Here is a 23,699-nt window from a genome sequence, read left to right as displayed (position 1 = left end):
TTTAGGAAGAATTCGTCAGGAAGTAATAATAACAACCGCATACACATGACTGGCGATAGTTCGTGTTGGTCCCTTCCCGATTCTCCGCGACAAATCGAAGCAGCGCAGACCAAAATGAAGTCCTCGCAGCTATGCGGTGCTGACTTCAATACCCCGACTCTAGATATCTCTTTTTAGTCGACGAAACCCTGCCGCCAGTGGCACACTAGAAGCAGTCTTTCGACGCGTCGCTATGGAGACGATCGATATTTACCGGCAAGTGGGCCACTAAGTGTTGCCGAGGTTTACGGAATGGGGTTTATATGCGAATTTTAAAATTTAAATTTGAATTTGAATTTTTCAATTGTTACTTTTTATTTTACAAGTTTTTCAATATAATGCAACTTGTAGAGCAATCTCTAAACTTTCTAATGGTGTTTGTTTCTCGTCTCTAGTGCACATATTAACCATTTTATGACAATTTTAATAATCAATGTAACTAAAAAATGCTCTTTCTTGGCAGTTTTGATCACCCTGTATGGGGACACGTTCAGGAGAAGAGAGGCATTTTTTTATTTTTTTTTTTAATTTCACACTGTAATAAAGCTGTGCATCATTTTTAAAAAAAAAAATCTGAGATGGTGAAGTCTGATGATTTGTTGATTTGACATGGAATGTCCCTTTACTCACTTTTACAGTTTTTCCACTAACTCTTTAAGAAGAGGGACGAAAACAGAAACGTGGAGGAGAGAAAAATCACAGACACTATTCGCGCGTTCTTCCCTTTCCTGAAGTAAAACAATAAAATACGGAGAATATGCAATTTTTTGTCTTTCATTTTCTGTGTTGTCAAATCTGTAAAACCAAACCAAACAAAGAACAATACTACTACACAAAACGCTCAACATGTTAGCTATTCATGACATAACGATTGCATGATCCGAGTAACTCCAGTATATCCACAAATCATCATTTGTCATATTTTACCGAAATACGTCATGACTTTTCCGACAACCTGATACATTAAATGTTGTTAATACGCAAAGTTCATTGATCTCATCAGTTATTCGCTTACTCTCTTATGATCATCACCACCTTTATGGTACTTTCCGTAGATATATAAAGGTGAAATGTAGTATCCTGGCTTGCTGTAGCATGGAAGTAAACAAATTAAAAGCAACAGGATTATATTTCTCTCCGCCAAGTCCCCTTCTAGGAATTGTGTTGATTATTCAACAAAAAGACGTGAAATCCAATCAGAAAATTCATAAAATATAAAATATGTAACCAAGTCTCTGCTTTGCAATAATAATAATAATAATAATAATAATAATAATAATAATAATAATAATAATAATAAAGGAATAACAGAGTTACAATATCAATTACGTAAACAATATCTTAAAATAAAGAATAATAATAAATGCCACGCCGGGATTCGAATCTGGGTAGCTTTAATGACAGTTCTCTGCTCTCACACTTTGCAATCAATTCCTCAAAGATAAGAAAATAAACCAGCAGTTATGTTGGATAATCATAGCACACACTATTTCTACACGTGTTGATATAATTCAAAGAATGTGAAAATAATTTCTATCTTTTCTCCTTTGGGAACTGGACGGTAAAGAAGAATTTTAGGGATGGCAACGAGCGAGTTCGAGCGAGTTCTCACTCAAACTCGACACGACTCGACTCTAAACAGACATCTTTGAGCTCGACTCGAGAACACGACTCGAAAAATTTCCTCCAACTCGACTCGAATTTGACTCGAATTTCGATTCGATTCGAGTCAATACGAGGAAAAGCGAGCCAAATGCTATGTGTAGTTTCAAGTATTTTCTTCAAGTATCCTACATAAACAATATAATTATCAATGATGCTACTACTACTACTACTTTTTATTCTACTTATTATTATTATTATTATTATTATTATTATTATTATTATTATTATTATTATTAATTATTATTATTATAGCAACACCATGTATAAACATGGAAGCTAAGTATACCTGATTACTAAACCCAAGTTAACTGCTGACCTCGGTAGTCGTGAAGTCTAGGAGGCAAGGACATCGTTCACGAGGTTCTGGTTTTGAGTTCCCAGAGAAGCAAGCATCCGGGCTCAAACCAAAAATCGTTACAAATTAGAGGGCGCTTTCCAAACTTGTTCAAAACTGCTTGACCCGGGTTTAAGGTTCTCAGCGGCTCGAGCGGATCGGCTCGCAGCTAATTCCCTATCGAGCCGAGCCAGTAGGTCACCCACCCAAGCCGGCTCGAGCCAAACCAAACCGAGCTGAAGGCTTACACCAATCAAGCTGGCTCGAGTCAATGGCTCATCTGAGCCGAGTAGGTGCCTCATCTCAACCAAGTCGGCTGGAGCTGTTCGCTCAGTTGAACCGAGCTGAGTCGGTTAACATCACTACCCGGGTTGGGCTGCTTCGGCTTAAATCTTCGACCGTGCAGGTCTTAGCTTTTGTGGTAAGAAATACAGTATAAACTTATGTTAGTGCTTACGACATTTAAGGCTGTCTCGTTATAAAAATCCATTGACGTCTTGTTATTCGAGACGAGACGATATGCGAGGAAAGTCCCATCTCATGAGTAAGACTAAAAATATTCCACATTACTGCTTATAGTTCTCATACCTTTCGCTTTCCAGCCCGATCAGGTAATGATTTCAAAACGAGTTAAAACGAGCTAAATGAGCGAGCCATTTATCAAACTCGACTCGACTGAAACTCGACCTCAGAACAGTGACTCAGCTTGGAACTCGACTCGAGAAAATTACTTTTAATTCGACTCGAAACTCGACTCGAGTTTCGAGGTCAGGTCGAGCTTTAGCTGGACTCGTGGCCATACCATTGTATTATAAATCGGGACCATCACTAAAAACTACGACGTATCCATAACTTGAAGAAAGTTTCATGGTATGTTCCTCCTTCAGGAACGTCTACATAAGTTTATTTTATTTTATTTTATTTTATTTTATTTTATTTTATTTTGTTTTATTTTTTATTTTTATTTTTTTTTTGGTTTAAAGAAATGAATCTCGAGTAAGTTATTGTGACATTCACATAGCAACGTCTCCTTATAGAGGTATAAATCGTTGAGTCCTTTTAATTTGACGAACAGAGTGCTCCTTTAACCGTGTATATTCGACGATAATCGTTTGGGATCCGATAAAATGCGTTCGCCATATAATTTTATAATAAAATTAAGCGCATCTATTTAATTTATTTTATAGTTCTTTCATATTCAATTTCTAATATTCAGCGACAGCTGCCATCGAAATTCATCCAATTATACGCGTAATAATAATAATAATAATAATAATAATAATAATAATAATAATAATAATAATAATAATAATAATAACGTACACAATACTTTCCAATAAAGAAAAAATAAAAGTCACGCCGGGATTCGCACCTGGGTCACTGAAATGCCAGTTCTCTGCTTTTACACTTTGCCACCAATTCTTCATACAAAGATAAGAAAATAAACTAGTAGTTATCTTAGATAAACATAGAACACACTATTTCTACACCTGTTGATGCAGTTCAAAGAATGCGAAAATAATGTCTGCTGGCTTTTCTTCTTTAGAAATTAGAAGTTACGGTGAGAAAGAATTGCAGTAATGTAAATCGGGACCAGTTAAAAACGATGAGGTAGCCTCATCTTGACGAACGTTTCGTGATATGTTCCTCCTTGACGAAGGTCTATATCACTTGTTTTTGTGTTAAAGAAGGAAATCTCGAGTCAGTCATTGTGACACTCATAAGGAACGTTTCCATATACGAGTATTGGTACGAGTATTTTGTATATACAATGCTTTTAACGAGCTAATAGTTTAGATGGACGATGAAGTGACGCGGTAGGTAAGTGTTTAGCGCATTGAACTTCTATTCGGCGGACCCGGACTCAAATTCCAGTCAGGTACTAACTGTTTCAAATGTTTCAATTTCAACTTCCATACATACTCAGTGTGACAAGCAAGATCTTCTGCAGAAAGAAAAAGATGTTGGAATGAGGAGAATTGGAGAAGGTCTCTCATTGAAGGCGATAATTTACTAACTTATTTCCAGCAGTTGTTCCAGATTTGATATTTTCAGCTACTTTCAAGCATTTTCTGATTCATACTTGGTCAGTATTTTTATTTGTCGAAACCTACAGTATATAAAGAAGTAATACATTACATACAGAACAATATTAAGATAAATATATGGTGTTATTTGGAAAACACGATTCGAACCATCGAGATTCATTTTAGAATGGAGAGCTGTTTCGTTAGTCATCTACTTTAAAATTTTTTCTGTATAAACACCTGGATCAGGGCTACCAACTGCTGTCAGTGCCGAGAAAAATTACGTGTAAATTGGGTTGCATCTCTCTAGGCGTTCTCACAACTGCAGATTACATGGACCCCAAGCAGTGGAATTAGAACACTTAGTGGGGGAGATACTTTTGTGGTTGGGTGTATCTAACACTCATATTGTGGTGTACGTTACGCTCCCTCTCACATATTCAATTGTGAAGAACGAAGCTGTATCAAAGTGGTCGAATTCAAAGTATTGATTTTTCTTTCTCCTCTGATCTTAGAAATTGTTTCGAATATTAACTCTTCAAATCTAGTTTGTACAACTTTCGTTTGATATCTACGTGCTTGAAATTATTTGATGTCACATAATTCGTGCCTGCTTTAATTATGACAAAGTTTCAGTGTAATTGTATTTATTCTTTCTTGTTTCCATAAAAGGATTTAGTTTGTTAGTGGAATTTACGGCTAGATAGGTCATAAATCACTTTACAGTCATATCATTCTAAATTATGTTTTGTTTATTTATAGTAACAAGTTTTGTAGTTCTACCTTGTGTCACGCTGTGATAACTTAAGGAAAGCTACTGTTGATACACCGAATGGTATAAAATGATGACCGTAACAAAATATGAGCAATATCTGTACCTACTTTTCCTATCTTTCCTGAAACTACGGTTCACTAGACGTGAATTCGAACCAAATTAGCACCCTCCGGGAATCAAACCCAGTCTTACATGGCTAAGGACCGTACGCTAACCGCCTAGCGACGAAGGAGTTCTGTTCGAGGAATTGTTCAAATAATTTTTGAGAGTGAATATTTAGAAACCAAAAGAAAAAAAATACTCGAATAATTTAACAGCACTAATTTGAATCTAACCAGTGCGTGTCTTACACATAACCAAGCAATATATTGTTAATGATATTGCTTGGTAATATTTTTAAGACACCTACTGATTGGATTCAGATTAGTACCGTATTGTTAATGTTGTTCGAATATCAAGTACAATTTTGTTGTCCTGCGTACTGGAAACATTTTAACATGTAGTTCTAGCGAACTGATGTGAAACGGCTCAATAGCACCACTGCATACAAAAATAAACTGTTCAGATCATGTTGAAATTTTAGCATCTATTCTGCATTTCATCGCTCCAATGCTGGGAGCTCCAAGGCAACTAACAGCAAAAAATACTTAGAAAATTGATTTACTCAAATTTATCTTGTAAGGTCAAAGTTATAGTACTGTACATTCTTCTAAGGTATAAGTATATATACACAATTAAATCATAGGTTCCAAAACTGTTTGTGTTTCTGTTTGAAGGCAGCAAATTTTTTTACTCATCAAGTTCAAATATATTACCAATATGACTTAATATGAAGATGAGTTGTAAGCAAGGTACTTCAGTGGTAGAGTGCTTACCTTTGCTGTGCGGGGTCCTTGCTTCGATCTTCAGCCAAGTAAATTTGTGATGTACAGTATCGTGTTTGTGGGTTTTCGATGAGTGCTCCCGTTTCCTCTCATAATATCATTCCATCGATTCTTCAATCATCATTCACTTGCTTCAATCATCTCCCGAGCCTAAATTAAACTGAAATATTTCAAAAGATTAAGATGAGTTAGAAAACACATAGAAGCGAGCAGACCAAATAAAGTTCATCACCAATGAACAGCAAAACAAACAATAGAATTCAGTCTATTAAAAAATAATACTCATCCTTCCTTGCAAACAATCTGTAACAGTACGATAAGGAATTAGATTTTTGAGTTTTCAAGATCTATGGACATATTAGTCCGTCGCGTATGAGGAATGGCAGCCCTCAGCTATCACACTATCCAAATATTTCTCAGTATAAGAAGTATTGTTATTTCAGACCGTCTCAGACAAGTAAACATGTTATCCAATCAACCTTGTTTTGATTCACTCTGAACACTTCATCTTCCTCTTTCTCCTGAGTGAGTCTCCTTTTTAAATTCTCATCTTACATTACATCTATCTTTTCGCTACGGGGCTTTATACGTATTTAATTCTGATAGTCATCATCAACAACAGGACGTATAGCTATCTTTCCTTTCCTGTTCACGTTAAGTGAACAACAACACGCACGTGGATTTTCAGAACACACGTCTCCCTCCCGCTTTCGCTCTACTTGTGGTTCAGATTCGATTCTCGCAGATATAACAATAAGAATGTGAGGACATTATGATGGTTTGGGTTCCATCTCTCTCTTATAGCATCGGTACTGAAAGGGTCACTAAATTCCAATTTAACGAACATGAGCTTCCGTAGAGTATCGACCCTAGGATCATGGGCTCAGTTCCGCTGGGGTTGCTCTCAGTCGAAAATGTATATTTCAAGTCCACTTAAAGATGAAAAAATCTTTCATTTGGACGTCCGACGATTATGTCCCCAAGAGAAACTATGAACATGATGTTGTACGCCACAAACTTAACCAACTCTGGTTTGTGTGATCTCAGATTCGACACCAGCTCCCAATAAAATGGGTTTTGTGCACAGAATCTTAAATCGTGAGATAACGAAGCTACAATCAAAGTTAGTTGTCTGCTTGGCTTTCCCAAAAAATAATTTGATGCAGTATTATTTATTTTAGGTTTGTTATTTTTCTAAACTAGTAATCACAGGTTAGAGCAAATGTAAATTTTTATGTTAATTGGATTATTTTATCATTTGTACTGTTATTCTACTCGCAAATTCAATGTGTCTGAGGATGCGTGGTGACTCACTACTAGAACGCTCAATTCTAATGAAGGAAGTCATTGGATCGATACCAGGACATGAGAGTTTGTGGTTAACAACACTGTATCCGTGGATTTTCACAGTCTTCTCTCGTTCACTCTCATATTTTCATCCCACTGTAGGACTAACATCATTTTTTAAATATGTATATGTAAAACAACGTTTAAAATATTTACTTCAGCCTTAACAGAGAACGAATTTCATGTTAAGCTGTAGGTATATATTTTCATAAACCTAATTCTGGATGTTTGTGTATACGATAAAGTAAGTTGTCTCTTAAGCGAAAATACTTAACGGCTCTCATCATAAAACGTTTTGTTGTTTTTTTTCTTCCTCATAAATAACACGGGTTCTGGCTCGATTCTTGGTGAGAGCATTGAAAATTTGAATGTATTTCGATGGTTCGTTTTCATCTCTTGTAGCACATTTCTTACGTATTATTATTTTACTTATAATCCAAAATAAGTTTTCTTCTTCATTTGAATCACACAAATGCCAGAATGTATCCTAGCATATACTCATCTGAATTTCTCATGTCAAAGGCGCGTATTTGATCGTGGGGTTTAATCCGCATTGGGTGTATCAAAACTTTGATGAAGCTAGAATAATCATTCAAATACCATTTGAGCAATGAGTTTCGTATAGTTCATCTACGATACCGAAAAGTGACAATTAACTTCAGTACTATAACGATTAGCACATGCACCTTTGAAACTTATATGGAGTGCGGGTTCGATTCTCACTGACAGAGATCATTGAACACTTGAAAGCATTATCGTGAGTAGAGGTGAATATTTCATCTAAATTTTCACCTATCATATCCTATAGTACATGAGAACCAAGGCCATCAATATATAATCATACAATATGATATCACATAGCAACTGTTTCATCAAAGACCAGATCCAGTTCCCATGGCTCTTTTGCAGGCGTCTAAGAGTATGAGACGTACCAAAAACGAATTTTCTACGGGAAGCTTCGATCCTTGAATACCTCAGCCTGATATCATAGGTGACGATGGGTTGAGTCGACAATAACTACCCAATACACGTCTACGGCCACATACACCTAGCAACAACCAACATTCACGAGAGGAAAATGAAAAAAAATCATGCTTTGTTTTGTTTATAGATCCCGACAGGCGTCTAAGAGTATCGACATAGTCATAATACGTTATTCGCACCTAGCAAATAAACAACCAGTGCCCTGGGAACGTTCCCTGGGCGAATATTTTTCCACGGAAATGAACGCCGGGATCTCTACTTTGGGTTGCATCTGTCAATTCCTTCTCACAACTGCAAATGGCCTGGACCGCAAGTAATGACATTTGTTAACTTAGGGGGGAGACATTTGTGCTGGTGACTGTACGAACTTAAAATGTATATCTAGAAACATCTATTACGAACTAGGCTTTATTAATTGAAATCATATGTGTGAACCGTGTGTTTAGATATAATCACAAATAGTGCACTTTGAGTTTATTGGTTGACTTGGAGTTAAGCATCCTTTCCAGGAGCGTGGTAATATGAGACATGTACCTAGAGCTTAACGGGGAATCGAAACCTCATATGCGTCTGGGAGGAATCGAACCCGCTTCAAAGAAGCGTATGCTAATCATGTAGCCAAGTTGGAGGCTATAACAGATTTGATGACTGTAAATATATTGTTTTAACCAAAAGAATATATATATCTGTAACGCACAAAAATTAGGCAAGAAGAATAGCAGTCGATAACATATCTCGGTAATTTTGCGGCGCAAAAGACTACCAGAAATGCTAACAAAAGATAACAAACAAATGTGGAGGTTGTATTGTAGTTAGTTAGAAGCTACAACAAAGGTATTTATCAATCAATCGAAGATTTGTTAACTGTACACGTTCAGTACAATTAGTAAAATGAAGCAGAAGGGAGGCCTCACATCTGATGCTACGAACAAAGTCTCTCTATAATATACTAAGAAATCACTTGTAAAGAAAGTGACATTCGTACAAATTAAAATTTTATCGGTTGAGCTTGAGGCCACAAAATTATCTAATATATTTATTCACGATTAAAAGCATAGTACATTAACATCTTTTATTCTTTTAGTTCGCCAGCGTGACTTCCCATGTTCAGATGAAGAATGATAAACATGTACAGTAAAATGTTATAACCTTCGGAACAAAGATTTTTTAATATACTTAATAATGTATGAAATTAAAATACGTTTAACTAATATCCTAGTTTAAATCTAGTTGCTGAATTTAATTACGTGTTTTTAGTTATACCCTTAGAAATGACAAGATAGACGCTTACCTTGCTATAAAAGGAAGAGCTAAAAGCCATTCGTGAATTAAGTCATCTGAAACCTCCTTTTTAATTATAAGGTCTTTCATAACACCAACTGACGCTGCTGTCCCAATTAAAGGTAAAGCATCCAAAATATGTTTTCTGAAAGAAGTAGTAAAAGTGCATTACTATGACAATGGAATTTTTAATAGGGATTTGAGATCACATATTGCTCTTGCTCTGTCTAAATACTAGGGAGTTTTCACAATCTACGTAGGTGAGAATGAACATTGTGATAGAATGGAATGCTGGAACGCATTTAGGTCTGTGGGACATATATTTCCTTATCAATCGAAAGAAATATTATAAAAGACAAACCAAATATTCAGCTGCTCATTTTACAAGACAATCAGCAAAGCCATGGTGAGCACCATCAATGTGGTTGTATATATATGCTATTTAGATACTGAAAGATGAAGAATTCTGTCACAAGCAGCAAGCACTAACAGCATTCTATAATTATCATATTCTGCCATTGTTGACAGGCCGCTTGCCACAAACTGAAAATGTTCCAATGTGAAACAACTTATTCCAATCGACATAGCAATAACATATTTAAAGAATGTCCTTAAATGTTAGCATATTTCTAATTTTCTCCTTTGCTCTTACTGCATTACATGCAGTGTTATGTAAGTGAATCACATCCTAAAAGAAGCGTAACCTGCCAGACGTAATCAACTCTAATCTTGCCTAAGCGTGTGGCTTGCCTCTGTAATCTATCTCATTAGAGGAGAGGTACAAACATATTGCCTACATACACTATAAATGTTGTTTTGCATGATGGTGTTGACACTCCCAGCTGTACAAAATTATATTACCTTGTCGTAGCTCAGAGCCCACGTTAATACTAGATCTTATTTTTAATAATCGCACTGATAATTAAGCAGTAAAACACAAAATATGTTAACATCAACTGTAATTATGCGTTAATGCAGTCCTGAAACGGTATTTAAATTTTATGTAATGTCCCTGGCATCGGCCTCTTAAACAATAACTGATGGCGAGCCTTTATACGTCAAAAACATTGAATATGTTAGTTCATTTAACGAATTGAATATGCACTGTTTTTTTTTTTTTTTTTTTTTAAACAGGTAAAAGTCAGAAAGGCATATGCGAGAAAGATACATTTTATGGTTCGTATTTTCTTGACTATTCTGCAATTGACTACTATTGAATCAACGTAGCGTGAGATGTATACAATACTGCGTGTATGTATACATACACACATACAATCCATCGCGCGCGACTACGATACCAGTCGTACTGTGTGTATGTGAGTTAACAAGTCACTAATACTATCAGGTAGAGAACTATCATAAATAAAGTTTAAACTAACCATATCCACATATACAGGATGACTGAAATGCCATGTGACTAAGGAAGTCGGGGAAGCAATGATATATCTGTTTTCTAGAATAATGAATGCATACTGAGGAATGTATAGGAACTCATCCTATAAAACTTATAGGGCCTTATGCTGTCTTCTTAACATATGATTAGCGCAGGCACGTAGCCAAGGGGTGGGTCCTGGGGGTCCGGACCCCCCCCTTCGAAAAGAATAAGGAAGGATGGAACAAAAAGAAACAACAAATAGGAAGAATCAGCGTTAAAAATAAAAAAAGCTAAAAATAAAAATAATTTTTCATCATCGCTTCTCAGCAGTATCAAACATGTTATTTCGGAAACAGTTTTCCACTGATCCTTTAACTTGTCATTTGGAACAGACAATAGTTGACGGAATAATGAAAACAAACAAAAAAAGTTATGTAGAAAGCAAGTTCTGTTAACATTTAATTCAACAAGGAAAGAAACGCAGATATTGTAAAATATTTTACAAAACATTATTGAATATGTAGTTTTTGTAAAAGTTGAGGTCATAATGAAAGGAAAATTGTTATATTTGAATGAATAGAGGAAGGAACGTAGATATTGTAAAATCTCTCTCTTTTTTTGGGTCGAGGTGGCTCAGTGGAAGAGAGTTCACCTCCGGTGCTTGGGTTCCCTGGTTCGATACTAGCTCGCGCCGTGTGGACTTTGTGGTGGACAAACACCGTGCTGGTGGGTTTTCTCGAGGTTCTTCCGTTTCTTCCCACTTTCTTCATTCCACCTTTTCGCTCATCTCTTATCATCACCGTCTCCTTTAGCCTAACCGGCATAACGTGGGACGTAAGGCTTAAAGATTTCCTTTCATTTTCATTTCAAATCTTTTTTTTTTTTTAATATTCTTTTATTCGAGATTTCTTCATAGATTGTTACTAAAATACTTACTAACATGTCCTAATTTTAAAGTCTTAACAAACTAATATATGTTGCTAGTAAAATAGTTTAAATTGATCAAGCCCCTGGTGTGATAACAACAATATTTCATGTCAAACTCCCCCCCTCCCTCATTACGAAATCCTGACTAAACGAACCAATATATGTTACCAGCAAAATAGTTTAGAATAATCGAACTCTGGTGTGATAACCGCAGTACTTCATGCCTCGGACCCCCCCCCCCCTATTACGAAATCCTGGCTGCGTGCCTGATTAGCGTCATACTAAAAGCCTGATTATTGCAGGAAACATACGTTAGGCGAACTCTCTAGCATCGCACTAATCACCCTTCAGAACGTCTCTGCATAAGGTTAGGAACTTATCCTATAAAAATAATGTTTATCTAATTTTATTATGTACAGCTCGTGGAATAGCGTTCTGCACGAGCAGGAAAAGTTCATGTTTTATTAATCTCATTATCTTTTTCAGAAAAACGAGGAACTTATATTTCGCTGGACAGCCAAGCTTCCATGCCAGGCCTCGATTTCATATGAAAGATATTGGTGGATGAATGCATAGTAATTTATTCTTGCGATCTTGCGAAACATACTTGATATTTTATACATTAACCCAGTGTACACTGGAACTTATTTTTATTTCAGAAAATGTTTCTCTCATGCGAAATGTTCATCAAACAAACTACCAGTATTTTAAGTTTTCAGAACTCTTACTTCTTGAGAACTTATTGAGTAGGATAGTCAGTACTGTCTTCTATTTTATGTTTTTTTTTTCTAAGGAATGCGTGCTTAGTTTTATCAACATTTAAGGTTAATTTGTTAATTTCAAACCACTGTGATAATCTAAGTTACTCAAAATTAATCGACTTCTGTATTGTTTAAAGGCATAATTCCCATTTCAGGGGTATATACATCTTACCACCATTTCCATCATAGGAAATGTTTCTTCTCTACAAATCGTTCTACCTAATCATTTCATCATATTTGTTTTATCCACACAAGTGGCTACCCCTCTTCCACTCGTTTGGCATAGTTCTATCAAGCATCAGCCTCATCTCACGGGTACACGTTTCAGAAGTCCATCAATATAGGTTTGTTAATAGTCGCAAACCTATAAGACACTAATATTTAATATCACGTTTATATTACGCAATATTTGTTTGTGTATTTGTAATATGAACTGGCGATAGTTCGCACTTATTAAATAAAATATGATACTAACACTGATGCTTAGAAAATTGGAAAATTCTAATGTAGTGCAAGGTACTACAATTACTATTACTATACATATGCTGCAATTACTATACATATGTTAAGTACATTTCTCGAGATGATGATTATTTTAAAAGTTTAACTATAAAAAGTATACTATATCCATAAATTTTATAGCATTTAATTTTTAATCTAACATTTTTACCAATGTTTTAATTTATGTTGTTTGCCTTATTTTAATAGAAAGCATAACTTTAGATTTCTAATACAGTACTTTAATTCATTTCTAGTTAAATAGATACAGAACTCAATTGAAGACTTTGGGGCAAAAACGCGTTAAGACCAAAAAGTGAAAGTGTAAAGGAGATAGCTTCACACGGGTTTCTCTTCATCCGATTTTCTTCAAATTGGCACTTATATACTAGACCAAAAATAAATCGACACGATTTTTTTTTTCGGAAAATATGTTAAGGGGGAAAAGAGCCCCTTTCCAAAAAATGGCCACCTTGTTTAAAAGGGGCACTTTAAAGAAACAAAACTCTGACAATGCAAATATGATTTTAAAAGAGGAAATACAGATTTTGTCGCTTTGCAAGAAAAGTGTTGCAGGGGCAATGCCCCTTCGAAATGCAAAAGACTCCGCACAATCCTTACGGAAATTGGATTTCGGTGGAATTGCTTAAAACCGTGATATGTTGTACGGTTGTATCCTGCAAAAAAGTCTTAATGCACATAACCACCAATCGCTGATCGTTTGGCCGCTACGTGGCCACTTTTTTTTTTTTTTTTTTTTTTTTTTTTTGAAAGCCGAAGATAGCAATATCCTGAAGTTTGGAAAAAATGATTGAAATCGTGATATGTTGTAGATATTGTGATCCTGAGAAAAAGTCTTAATGGGCATCACCACTAATCACTTATTGTTTAGCCACTGCAGGGCCACTTTTTTGAAGATAGTGATATTTTGAATTTCGGTAACAAAAGATTACTGAAACCGTGATGTGTTGCAGACATTGTGATCCTGAGAAAAAGTCTGAATTTGCACAACAATTCATCACTGACCGTTTGACCACCAAAGCCCTGCAAACCCAGACCCGAAGATGGCCAAGCCCGGCGCGGATGGATCTGTATTATGTGCCCGGCTCGACACGACCTGGCCCGGATCTCGAGCCGGTGAAGAACGGGCCGGGTTCTAACCGGGATGGGCACAAACGGGCCGGACACTAAACTGGCCAAGCACAAAAGGGCCGGGCGTAACCGGCCTGAGAACAACCAAGTCTGATATGTCAAGTCAATCCTTCAATATGGAATGGAAAATGAGAAATTTTTGTTATAATATTGGAATTTCTTTTCTTTCTTCTCGAATGGGAAATCGTGTGAAAGGTTACCCAAGGTTTGCTTTCTATATTACTATTCTGTCTGTCTATGTGTTATCTGTACTTGCACTGCCCAGCCATGTTTATTGTACAATAATACAGCTCAGGGACGTAAAAGTATTGTACTACACTCATTACTGCGTTACGAGTAACAGATAAGACATGTAAAACTGCTATACCGTGTGTAATACTAATACTACAATTACTACTGCTAATACTACTATTACTATTAAGATCACGAATACTAGTGCTAATTCCACTCTTGCTGCCACTGAGTAGTATGGGCCCCACCTGATCGCTTTTTGGACTTTGACCTCGACATTTGTGACGTCATAGGTCACAGATCAATGACCTTGGCCCGGAATTAATGATCTAGGGGTACTTAGGACCACCCACTCTAGATTTTGGCAGTGGTACCTTGGCCCACCCCCTAAATTTTGGCAGGGGTACATATGACCACCTCCTTAATTTTGGAAATTGCCAAATCTAAAAATTGGATATGGTAGTCTGGGACCAGGGTATGTACCTCTAGTAGTATTGGGAGTCCACCTCGTTCTCTTTCATGGGTAAAAAAATGCCAAAAAGTCAAATTTCGGGGGTCTTTGACCTAATTTATACCCTTTGATGAGGTGTTATTACCTTATATACTTATATGGGGGTATACAGGGGTCCATTGCCTTTCATAGGACATGGGTACATTAATGCGCCCGTTTAAATTTTGGGAGGGGTACCTTGGCCCACCCCTTAAGTTTTGGAAATTGCCAAATCTAAATATTGGGTATGATAGCCTAGAACCATAGTATGTACCTCTATTAGTATTGGGGTATACCTCGTTCCCTTACATGGGTAAAAAATGCCAAAATTTCAAATTTCGGAAGGTTTTGACCTAATTTATCCCCTTTCATGAGGTGTTATTACCTTATATGGTTATATGGGAGAATACAAGGGGTCAATTTCCTTTCATAAGACATGGGCACATTAATGCACCCCTCTAAATTTTTGGGAGGGGTACCATAACCCAGCCCTTAAATTTTAGAGATTGCCAAATTTAAACGTTTGGTATCATAGTACTGGACCGTAATATATATCACTATAAATTTGGGTGGTCCATCTCGTTCCCTTTTAGGGGTACAAAATTGCCATAATATAAACGTAAGCAATACGTAGTACCAGGTATTTGGTTTTGACCTAAGTTATCCCCATTGATGAGATCATATTACCTTATATGGTTATATGATCATGTATAGGTGTCCATTCCCTATCATAAGACATGGGTATATTGATGCACCCTTCTTAAAATTTGGAGGGATACATTGACTCACCCCCTTCAATTTTGGAAATTGTCAAATTTAAGCATTTACAGGACATCAATATATATCATGATAAATTTCGGTGGTCCTTTCATGGGTAAAAAATTGCCAAATTCTAGTACAACCACGTGTTCGGTTATTAACTCAATTTATCTTCTTTGATAAGGTTATATGGTATGGACGGGTATCCCCTTTCAATTTGGTAGGGCCCTTAGGGTGTCAAATGTTAGTACGGTCACCTGATCGATGATTTGGTTTTGAGGCGCGAGTCTCTGATATGGGTCCCTGGTCAATATTATCTGTGAGTTAGGTGGAAACTTTGAACAAGATTCATGACATTTAAAACTTTCTCAAATTTCAAACTAAAAAAAACACAAACGAAAATTTTTAAAAGATAAAATTGAGAGGAAAACTTTTAAACAAAATTCTTCAAACTAAAAAAATTTCAAACGAAAAATTTTGAAACAAAAAAAATCAAACGAAAGAATTTTCAAAACAGAAAGTGTGAAGCAATATTTTTGAAACGAAAAAAAAAATGTCTAACTAAAAATTTGAAAAAAAAATCAAACAAAAAAATAAAATTTTGAAACAAAAATTTCAAAACAAATAAATTTCAAACGAAAAATTTTTCTAAACAGAATTTAAAGTCAAACAGTGATCAACTTTCACGGTTAACCCTTAAACTTTATCCGGTTTTTAACTATTTGATTAACAAATAAACGGTTTTCAACTATTCGATTAACAAATAAACGGTTTTCAACTAATTGATTAACAAATAAACGGTTTTCAACTATTCGATAAACAAATAAACGATTTTCAACAATTAGATAAACAGTTAAACTGCTTTTCCGTTTCTCCCCAACATTTACCAGTGAGTGCAAGAATTTACAAACTAAAACAAAAAATTTGATATCACTTGAAATACACATCATATTTGAAACAAGGTGTTAGTGTTCATCATGGTTACACGGTGGAAACATCCATTTACCTGTATTCTCGCAGGACCTAGTGGGTGTGGAAAAAGGTATTTTGTGAAGCGATTACTGTCACATCTCCCAACAATGATCAATGCGAAATTTCATAAGATATACTGGTATTATGCAGAATGGCAAGACGTGTATGCAACAATGGGGATTCCAGTAGAATCTCAAGAAGGACTTCCACGAATGAAAGATTTTCAGCCTCAAGATGGACCAGATTTGGTTATTATTGATAACCATATGCGAAAAGTGAATAGTGATATTGTTGATATGTTTACGAAAGGATCCCATCATCGAAATATTAATGTGATTTTTATAACACAAAATGTATTTCATCAAAATAAAGCAAATAGAAATATGAGTTTAAATTGTTCGTATTTGGTGTTGTTTAAAAATCCGCGTGACAAGTCACAAATCAAGCATATGAGTTATCAAATCATGCTGATCATCCACTGTTTCTACAAGAAAGTTATGCAGACGCAACAAGAAATCCACATGGCTATTTACTGACAGATCTTAAACAAGATACACCCGATGAAATGCGATTTCGTACAAATATTTTTCCCGACGATTTGCATCATTACGTTTACGTACCAACAAAACATGTTTAAATTATTGTGCATGTGAAAAGAATTAAAGTCTTTCACGATGTATCCTACAGTGAAACACGCTGATCTGCTACGTGCTCTGCACAAAGCTAAAGCAAGATTGCGTAAAGCTATTATTGCCAATTCAGACGCTTCATTAATTCATAGTATTTGTGAATGTTGTTATAATGTCTTAAAAGGCAATGTTCCACTGACAAGTGCGCACAAGCCACAATTAAAGCGTTACAAGAACACGCTCTGCTATCTCGTGAACAATACAAAATCATTGGATAAAAGAAAGAAACATTTAGCCGTACAACAAGAAGGATTCTTACCTGCATTACTTGCACTTATTGTAGGAAGTGTGTTATCCAGTATTTTGTTTAACCATCATGGAACATAGCAAGAAGATGGTTTTAGTGCCACCAGAAATACTTCAACGAATGCATGCATCATCATCCCATGTGAGTGAAAATCAAGAATCTAATCTCGATCGTGAAATGAATCTATACTGAATACATCGTGATCCAAGTGATGAAAAAAATGGAATCAGTACAATAGAATATTACAGAAATATCTTTATGTTATACGTAAACAAGAGGAACCAATATCACTTACAATTACGTCAATGAAACCTGGTGGTGACGTTCCGAATGTTCATGATAGCACGAAGCAAGAAATTTTTAGCCGCAATACCACAAATGTATCGTAATAAAGCCGAACTACTATTCCGTCGTTTAAAACAAGGTGACGCAATTACGTTGGATCATAAAGTAACAGTGTACATCAACGATAATCAACTACATGGATACAATATTGTAGATTGAATGTGTGATGCGACTCGACCGAGGAAACATTCTAATCTTCAATGCTGGGAATTGTTCTGCAACTACATTGCATCGTCAAACACACCTCAAGAATTGATTGGTAACCCACGAAGATTAAACTATATTGTCAAGCATAATAGTACAACAGCATCTCAAGGATCTGCACCACCAAAACCTGCACCTGAATTATTTTCTTCCAGAGAAGAAGAAGAAGATGATGATGATAATGTGTTAGAAGTCCGAACAAAAAGAAAACGTATTATTCCACAATGGTCAACGTACAAATCATGAACAAAAACTTGGAATCCATTTATTACAATCCAGCACATCCTGCATCATTTTCTACTGCAAAGAAATTATGGCAAGCCACAGGAAAATCTATACCTCTAGCCAAAATAATATTTTGGTTAAGCAAACAACCTACTTACACGTTACATCGTCCTGTACGTCGTCTTTCCGTAGAGATTTTTATCTTGTCAACAATATTGATGATCAAAGGGAATGTGACTTAAATGATTTGCAATCACTTCAAAACTATATTGACAATTACCATTATATTCTTACAGTGATTGATGTGTTTAGTTGGTTCGGGTGGGCTGTACCACTAAGGTAAAAAAGTGTCGTGGATATAGTGAATGCATTTCAAATGATTTTCCAGGACAGGAAACCAATTGTGCTACGTAGTGATTAAGGAACTGAATTTACCAACACGATAGTACAAAAGTTTATCAGAAAACGCAACGTGCAACATGTTACAACGAAGGATCCAGACATTAAAGCCAGTATCGCAGAAAGATTTAATCAGACATTGAAACATCGTATGTGGAAATACTTTACAAACTATCAAACATACAATTACATCAAAGTATTATCTTTACTTGTAAAGGCATACATGGAAAGTCGGCACTCCAGTATTAAAATGGCACCTGCAAACGTTTCTCAAGACAATTTACTGGAGGTGTGGCATAACATATTCGACAAAAAACTACAAGTTCAAAACAAGATACGGATTTATCTGTTGGTGATACTGTTCGTATTAGTAAAACAAAACGTATCTTTGACAAGGGTTACCTCGAGAACTGGACTTGGTAAATATTTAGAGTAAAAGCCATTCTACCAAGAAACCCATCAGTGTATCGACTAGAGGATATAAATCATCAACTCATCGACGGCGTTTTCTACAGAGAATTACAACCAGTACCGCTCCCTTTGATGTTCCCCATCGATAAAATATTACGCACAAGAACAAAAGGTCGCAGAAAGTAGTATCTTGTCCAGTGGAAAGGATATCCTTCCTCATTCAATTCGTGGATTCCTGAAACTTCATTGAAGAAGAATGGAACCTGATCAAGATTTTTACGTTACACTTCCCAGTAATAGTTCCATGGATTATTTTCCAGAAAATACATTGACTTCATATAGTACGAAATTACAACGACCTGTAGAATTTCGCCAGAAATGGGATGTTGCAATTGTAGAGATTTATTACCCACATTTTTTACTGAACAATAACAGTGAAAACAATAAAATATATTACAAATCATCAAGCAGTAATGATCAGGAACCGTGGAAGTTTGTAACGATCCCTCTATGCTATTATAACAATATACGGGATCTTATTCATGCAACTAATACACATCATAAAGAAACCAATGTATTTATATTTCATGATGCAACTATATTCGGACCCAAGAGGAACGAGAATGGGGAATGGCGGAAGCTTCATAACGAGGAACTACATAGTTTATACGGTTTACCCAACATTGTTAGGGTCGTCAAGTCTAGGAGGCTTAGGTGGGCAGGTCATGTAGCTAGAATGAAAGAAAGTAGAAACGCTTTCGAAGTCTTGACTGGTAGACCCATAGGAAAACGACCATTAGGAAGACCTAGGCGCAGATGGGAGGACAATATTAAGATGGATCTCGCAGAGATAGGAATACAAAGTAGAAACTGGATGCAATTAGCTAAGGATAGAAGTCAGTGGAGAGCTTTTGTGAACGCGGCACTGAACCTCCGGGTTCCATAGGCCATAGAGTTAGTTAGTTTTAGATGCAACTGATAATATATGCCTCATAAGACATCCCAATAAGGAAATCCATACTTCTGTACAATTCTCACCAAGTGTCAGTTTAATGCTTGGATTTGAACCGAAAAGTAATTTAAAAGATATGCAAAAGGCACAATATACACCAGATGTACGATTAGGTTTACCATCACAAATGTACGTCTACTGTGGCATTATTGAACCTGTTACTGTTGGAGATACAACGGTACTCTTGCTACGAATTGTCAACATGGATCCAGTGAATCATAATTTTGGAAGTCATGCAGTACAAATCTTTAATCCTGCACATTATGTACCGGTGGAAAAAATGAATTTTGAGCAAATACAAATCGATATAAGGGATAGCACAGGTCATCGTATGGCATTCACTTTTGGAACGGTGTGTGCAAAACTACATTTCCGTCGTCGTCGTCATGACTGATCCGTATTTGCAATACTACCAAAAACAAGCATTATCCGGTGTTGGCAACGTCTATGTGGGAAGCCCCTATCAAGCAGGACATAACATTGGAAGTTTCCTTAGTGCCTTATTTCGTTCAGTGTTACCACTTGTGAAGCAAGGAGCTAAAACTATGGGAAAAGAATTATTAAAATCAGGTGCCAATATGATTAATGATGTTGTGATTTCGAATCAACTGCTGGAAGAATCGTTTCATCAACGGATGCAAGAGGCAAAATCAAATTTACAAGAAAAAGCTAAAAATAACTTGAAAACTATACTGGGAAGTGGATATCATAAATGAAAATGGAACGACTGCTCTCAGTTTGAGTTTGACCTTCCCACGAACAACACCACCATCAATCCTACGAAGAAACGTAAATTATCACATAAGAAGAAGAAAAGATCATTGGCATCGTCACCAGATATTTTTGATTAATTTAATGATGGCTTTCTTGCATCATCGATCCTGTGAATGTGTAAAAAGTGAATTGCACAATTTTTCAACGTTACCCACGCAAACCAGTGTTCTGGACAATAGTATTATTGGCCACAAACCAATTAGCTCAAAGGGGAAAATTCACCAATAGAATTTGTAGTGAGTGGTAGCGGTGATTAATATATTGATTTGCCACAAACCTTATTGTACGTCCAAGCACAAATCGTGAAATCAGATGGCTCTTCCTTCACCGAAACGGATAAACCAATTGCACCTGTCAATGATTTTCTAAATGCTATGTTTAATGAAGTGCAAATCAACTTGAACAATATACTGATTCATTTCCGTCGCATAATCATCCATATCGTTCGTGCCTGGAAATACTGCTCAATTATAGTGATGGGGATAAAAATACACATTTACAAACAGCAATGTGGCTTGAAAATACGGCTGGTCATATGAACGCAACCACCAGTGAGAACAAAGGATTTCAACAATGATATGGACTGACCAAACAAAGTATGAAATTCGATATGATTGGAAATCTTCATTGTGACATTTTTAATCAAGATAAATTTTTAATTCATGGAGTGGAATTACGTGTGAAACTTATTCCTGCGAAACCAAACTTTTGTCTCATAGCCAGTGAAAGTGGTGTCAATGCAAAAATCAATATTATAGATGCATCGTTGCAAGTGAAAAAAGTCAGCATTAGCCTAGTGTCAAATTGGCACACAATAAAATTTTACAATCTACACCGGCAAAGTATCCTCTCACAAGGGATCAAACGAAATCATTTACCATCTCGAAGGATACACAATCCAAAACTATTGATAACCTGTTTATGGGAACATTGCGAAATCGAATTATTGTAGGATTTACATCGAATGAAGCATCCAGTGGAACTATTAGCAGCAATCCATTTGAATTTCAACATCTAAACATTAATTTCTTTACAATGTACGTGGATGGAAAAGCTGTACTTTCAAAACCACTGCAACCCAGCTTTGAAGAGAATCTCTACATTTCATCGTACCTCACATTGTGCTCAGGCTCTGGCATACATTTTACCAATACTGGAAATACAATTTCAAAAGCCGACTACAAGAATGGATATACACTATTTGTATTTGACCTAACTCCCGATTCTTCTGCTGGAAATTGTCACTATTCGAATTTACAACGACATGGAGCCATCCGATTGGAAGTTCATTTCCAAGAGAAATTAGCAGTACCTGCAAACTGTATAGTGTATGGGGAGTTTTCCTCACTGAAACTGATTTTTTTTTCTTTTGTCCACAATTGATTTTCAAAGTCTTCTTCTTAATCATATTGGATGTTTTCATTACTTTAGTTTTAGTAAGTCAGTACGCGAAATACAGGAGTCCTAGATGAGAATGTCATGTACTGGAGAAGAAAATTACCAGACTTCCAGAGAAGAGTTTGTCATTAATATTACTCCCAACAAGAACATTTTGTTCTATGTGCTGGCTTATACACTGAAACTGATTGAAGGATGTCAATACATGAATTTTTTACAGTATTTGTTATGTATCGTGTAATAACCTAGTTCTACCTTAAAATTTGTAGAACCATAGCACTAATATAAGCTTCTAAAACAGCTATATTATCTCTTAATTTTCTACGATAGTATTAGTATACAATAATTGTCCAAAGATGAACTACATATCGATCGATAAGTCTTTTTGAACTAAAGAAAATGATATGCGTGGGAATAATCCTTGTGTGTAGTTTTCGAGAAAATCTACAAAAATGAATATTTATGGTCTGGAAAATGTTGTTAATGGCCAACTATAACAAGGTCAATAGCATTATATTTGTTAAAGGGAACCTGGTATTTATAAAACGATATGAAGCCTTTGACTGTGACGCTAGCAAGAGGTCAGTATACTATAGTCAAAGAGCAATAACTGAATTGCCGTTAACTTTTATACTTTACATTTAATAGAAAATAGAGAATTCTAATTGTAATTGGTTCCTTTGAATTGGGATTGTAACAGTATTACCGCCTCAAGAAAGGAGCTGATAAAAACTATAGCAAATATGTGTAAGTTTTCTCTTGATCAAAATCAAGCGTGATTGGTAGGACGATGATATAGTCATTAGTGTGAAACGATCTCCAATGAAGGAACATATCTTCTGATGTCAATGACGATAAGAGATATGTACCCCTGAAATACAATTTACCCGTTTAAAACTGTAGTCCTTTCAGGAATTATGATCATATTGTGCACAAACAATCTTTTTATATATTGCCAATACACATGGCAGGTTGGCAACATATAAAAGAAATAATAACGGCTCTAATGTGGAACATTGAAGAGTTCCACAGTTTACTAATTATGTGGTTGATGCATGTGCATTTACACTAGTTTATTGCAACCGGTTCTTTACGTGAATTTTCAAAATTTCGCACGCGACTCCCAATATTGTAGTTTCTGAAGTAATACTTTATGATTTATAATATTGAGATCAAGATCAACGAATAGACCTCCGTCCACGGTTGGATTTTTGTGTTGTATTTATTAGCATATCTTTTCACTACCGTGCAATCTTCTATATATTTTTCTATTATTGTTTGAAAAATTTGTAAGCCAATGTATCTCTCCTGCACTCGATATGCACTGTATCTCTCCTGCACGAATCACCTTGCACAGATTTTGCGAACTCATGTGCACATCCATTGAAGCATATAACATCATAAAGAGTGATCAAATGCCATAAATCACCTCAAGCACTTCTCAAATTTGATATTCTGCCACTTTATTTGCGAATTGTGAAACGAAATAGGCCA

General features: G+C 35.9%; 1 protein-coding gene across 2 annotated transcripts in view; it reads right to left on the bottom strand.

Annotated features, from left to right (window-relative positions):
- Apoltp (Apolipoprotein lipid transfer particle) overlaps positions 1-23,699 on the bottom strand; it is a 6,186,292-nt gene that overhangs the window by 4,964,972 nt on the left and 1,197,621 nt on the right. For both annotated transcript variants that reach the window (XM_081762641.1, XM_081762640.1), the window contains exon 10: positions 9,347-9,481. In XM_081762641.1, coding sequence (XP_081618767.1) covers positions 9,347-9,481 — 135 coding nt within the window. The remainder of the gene's footprint in view (positions 1-9,346; positions 9,482-23,699) is intronic.

This window comes from Thermobia domestica, chromosome 6 (assembly GCF_964235325.1).
Source record: "Thermobia domestica chromosome 6, izTheDome1.hap1.1, whole genome shotgun sequence".
Lineage (NCBI taxonomy): Eukaryota > Metazoa > Arthropoda > Insecta > Zygentoma > Lepismatidae > Thermobia > Thermobia domestica.
This window is presented reverse-complemented; position numbering and strand designations above follow the sequence as displayed.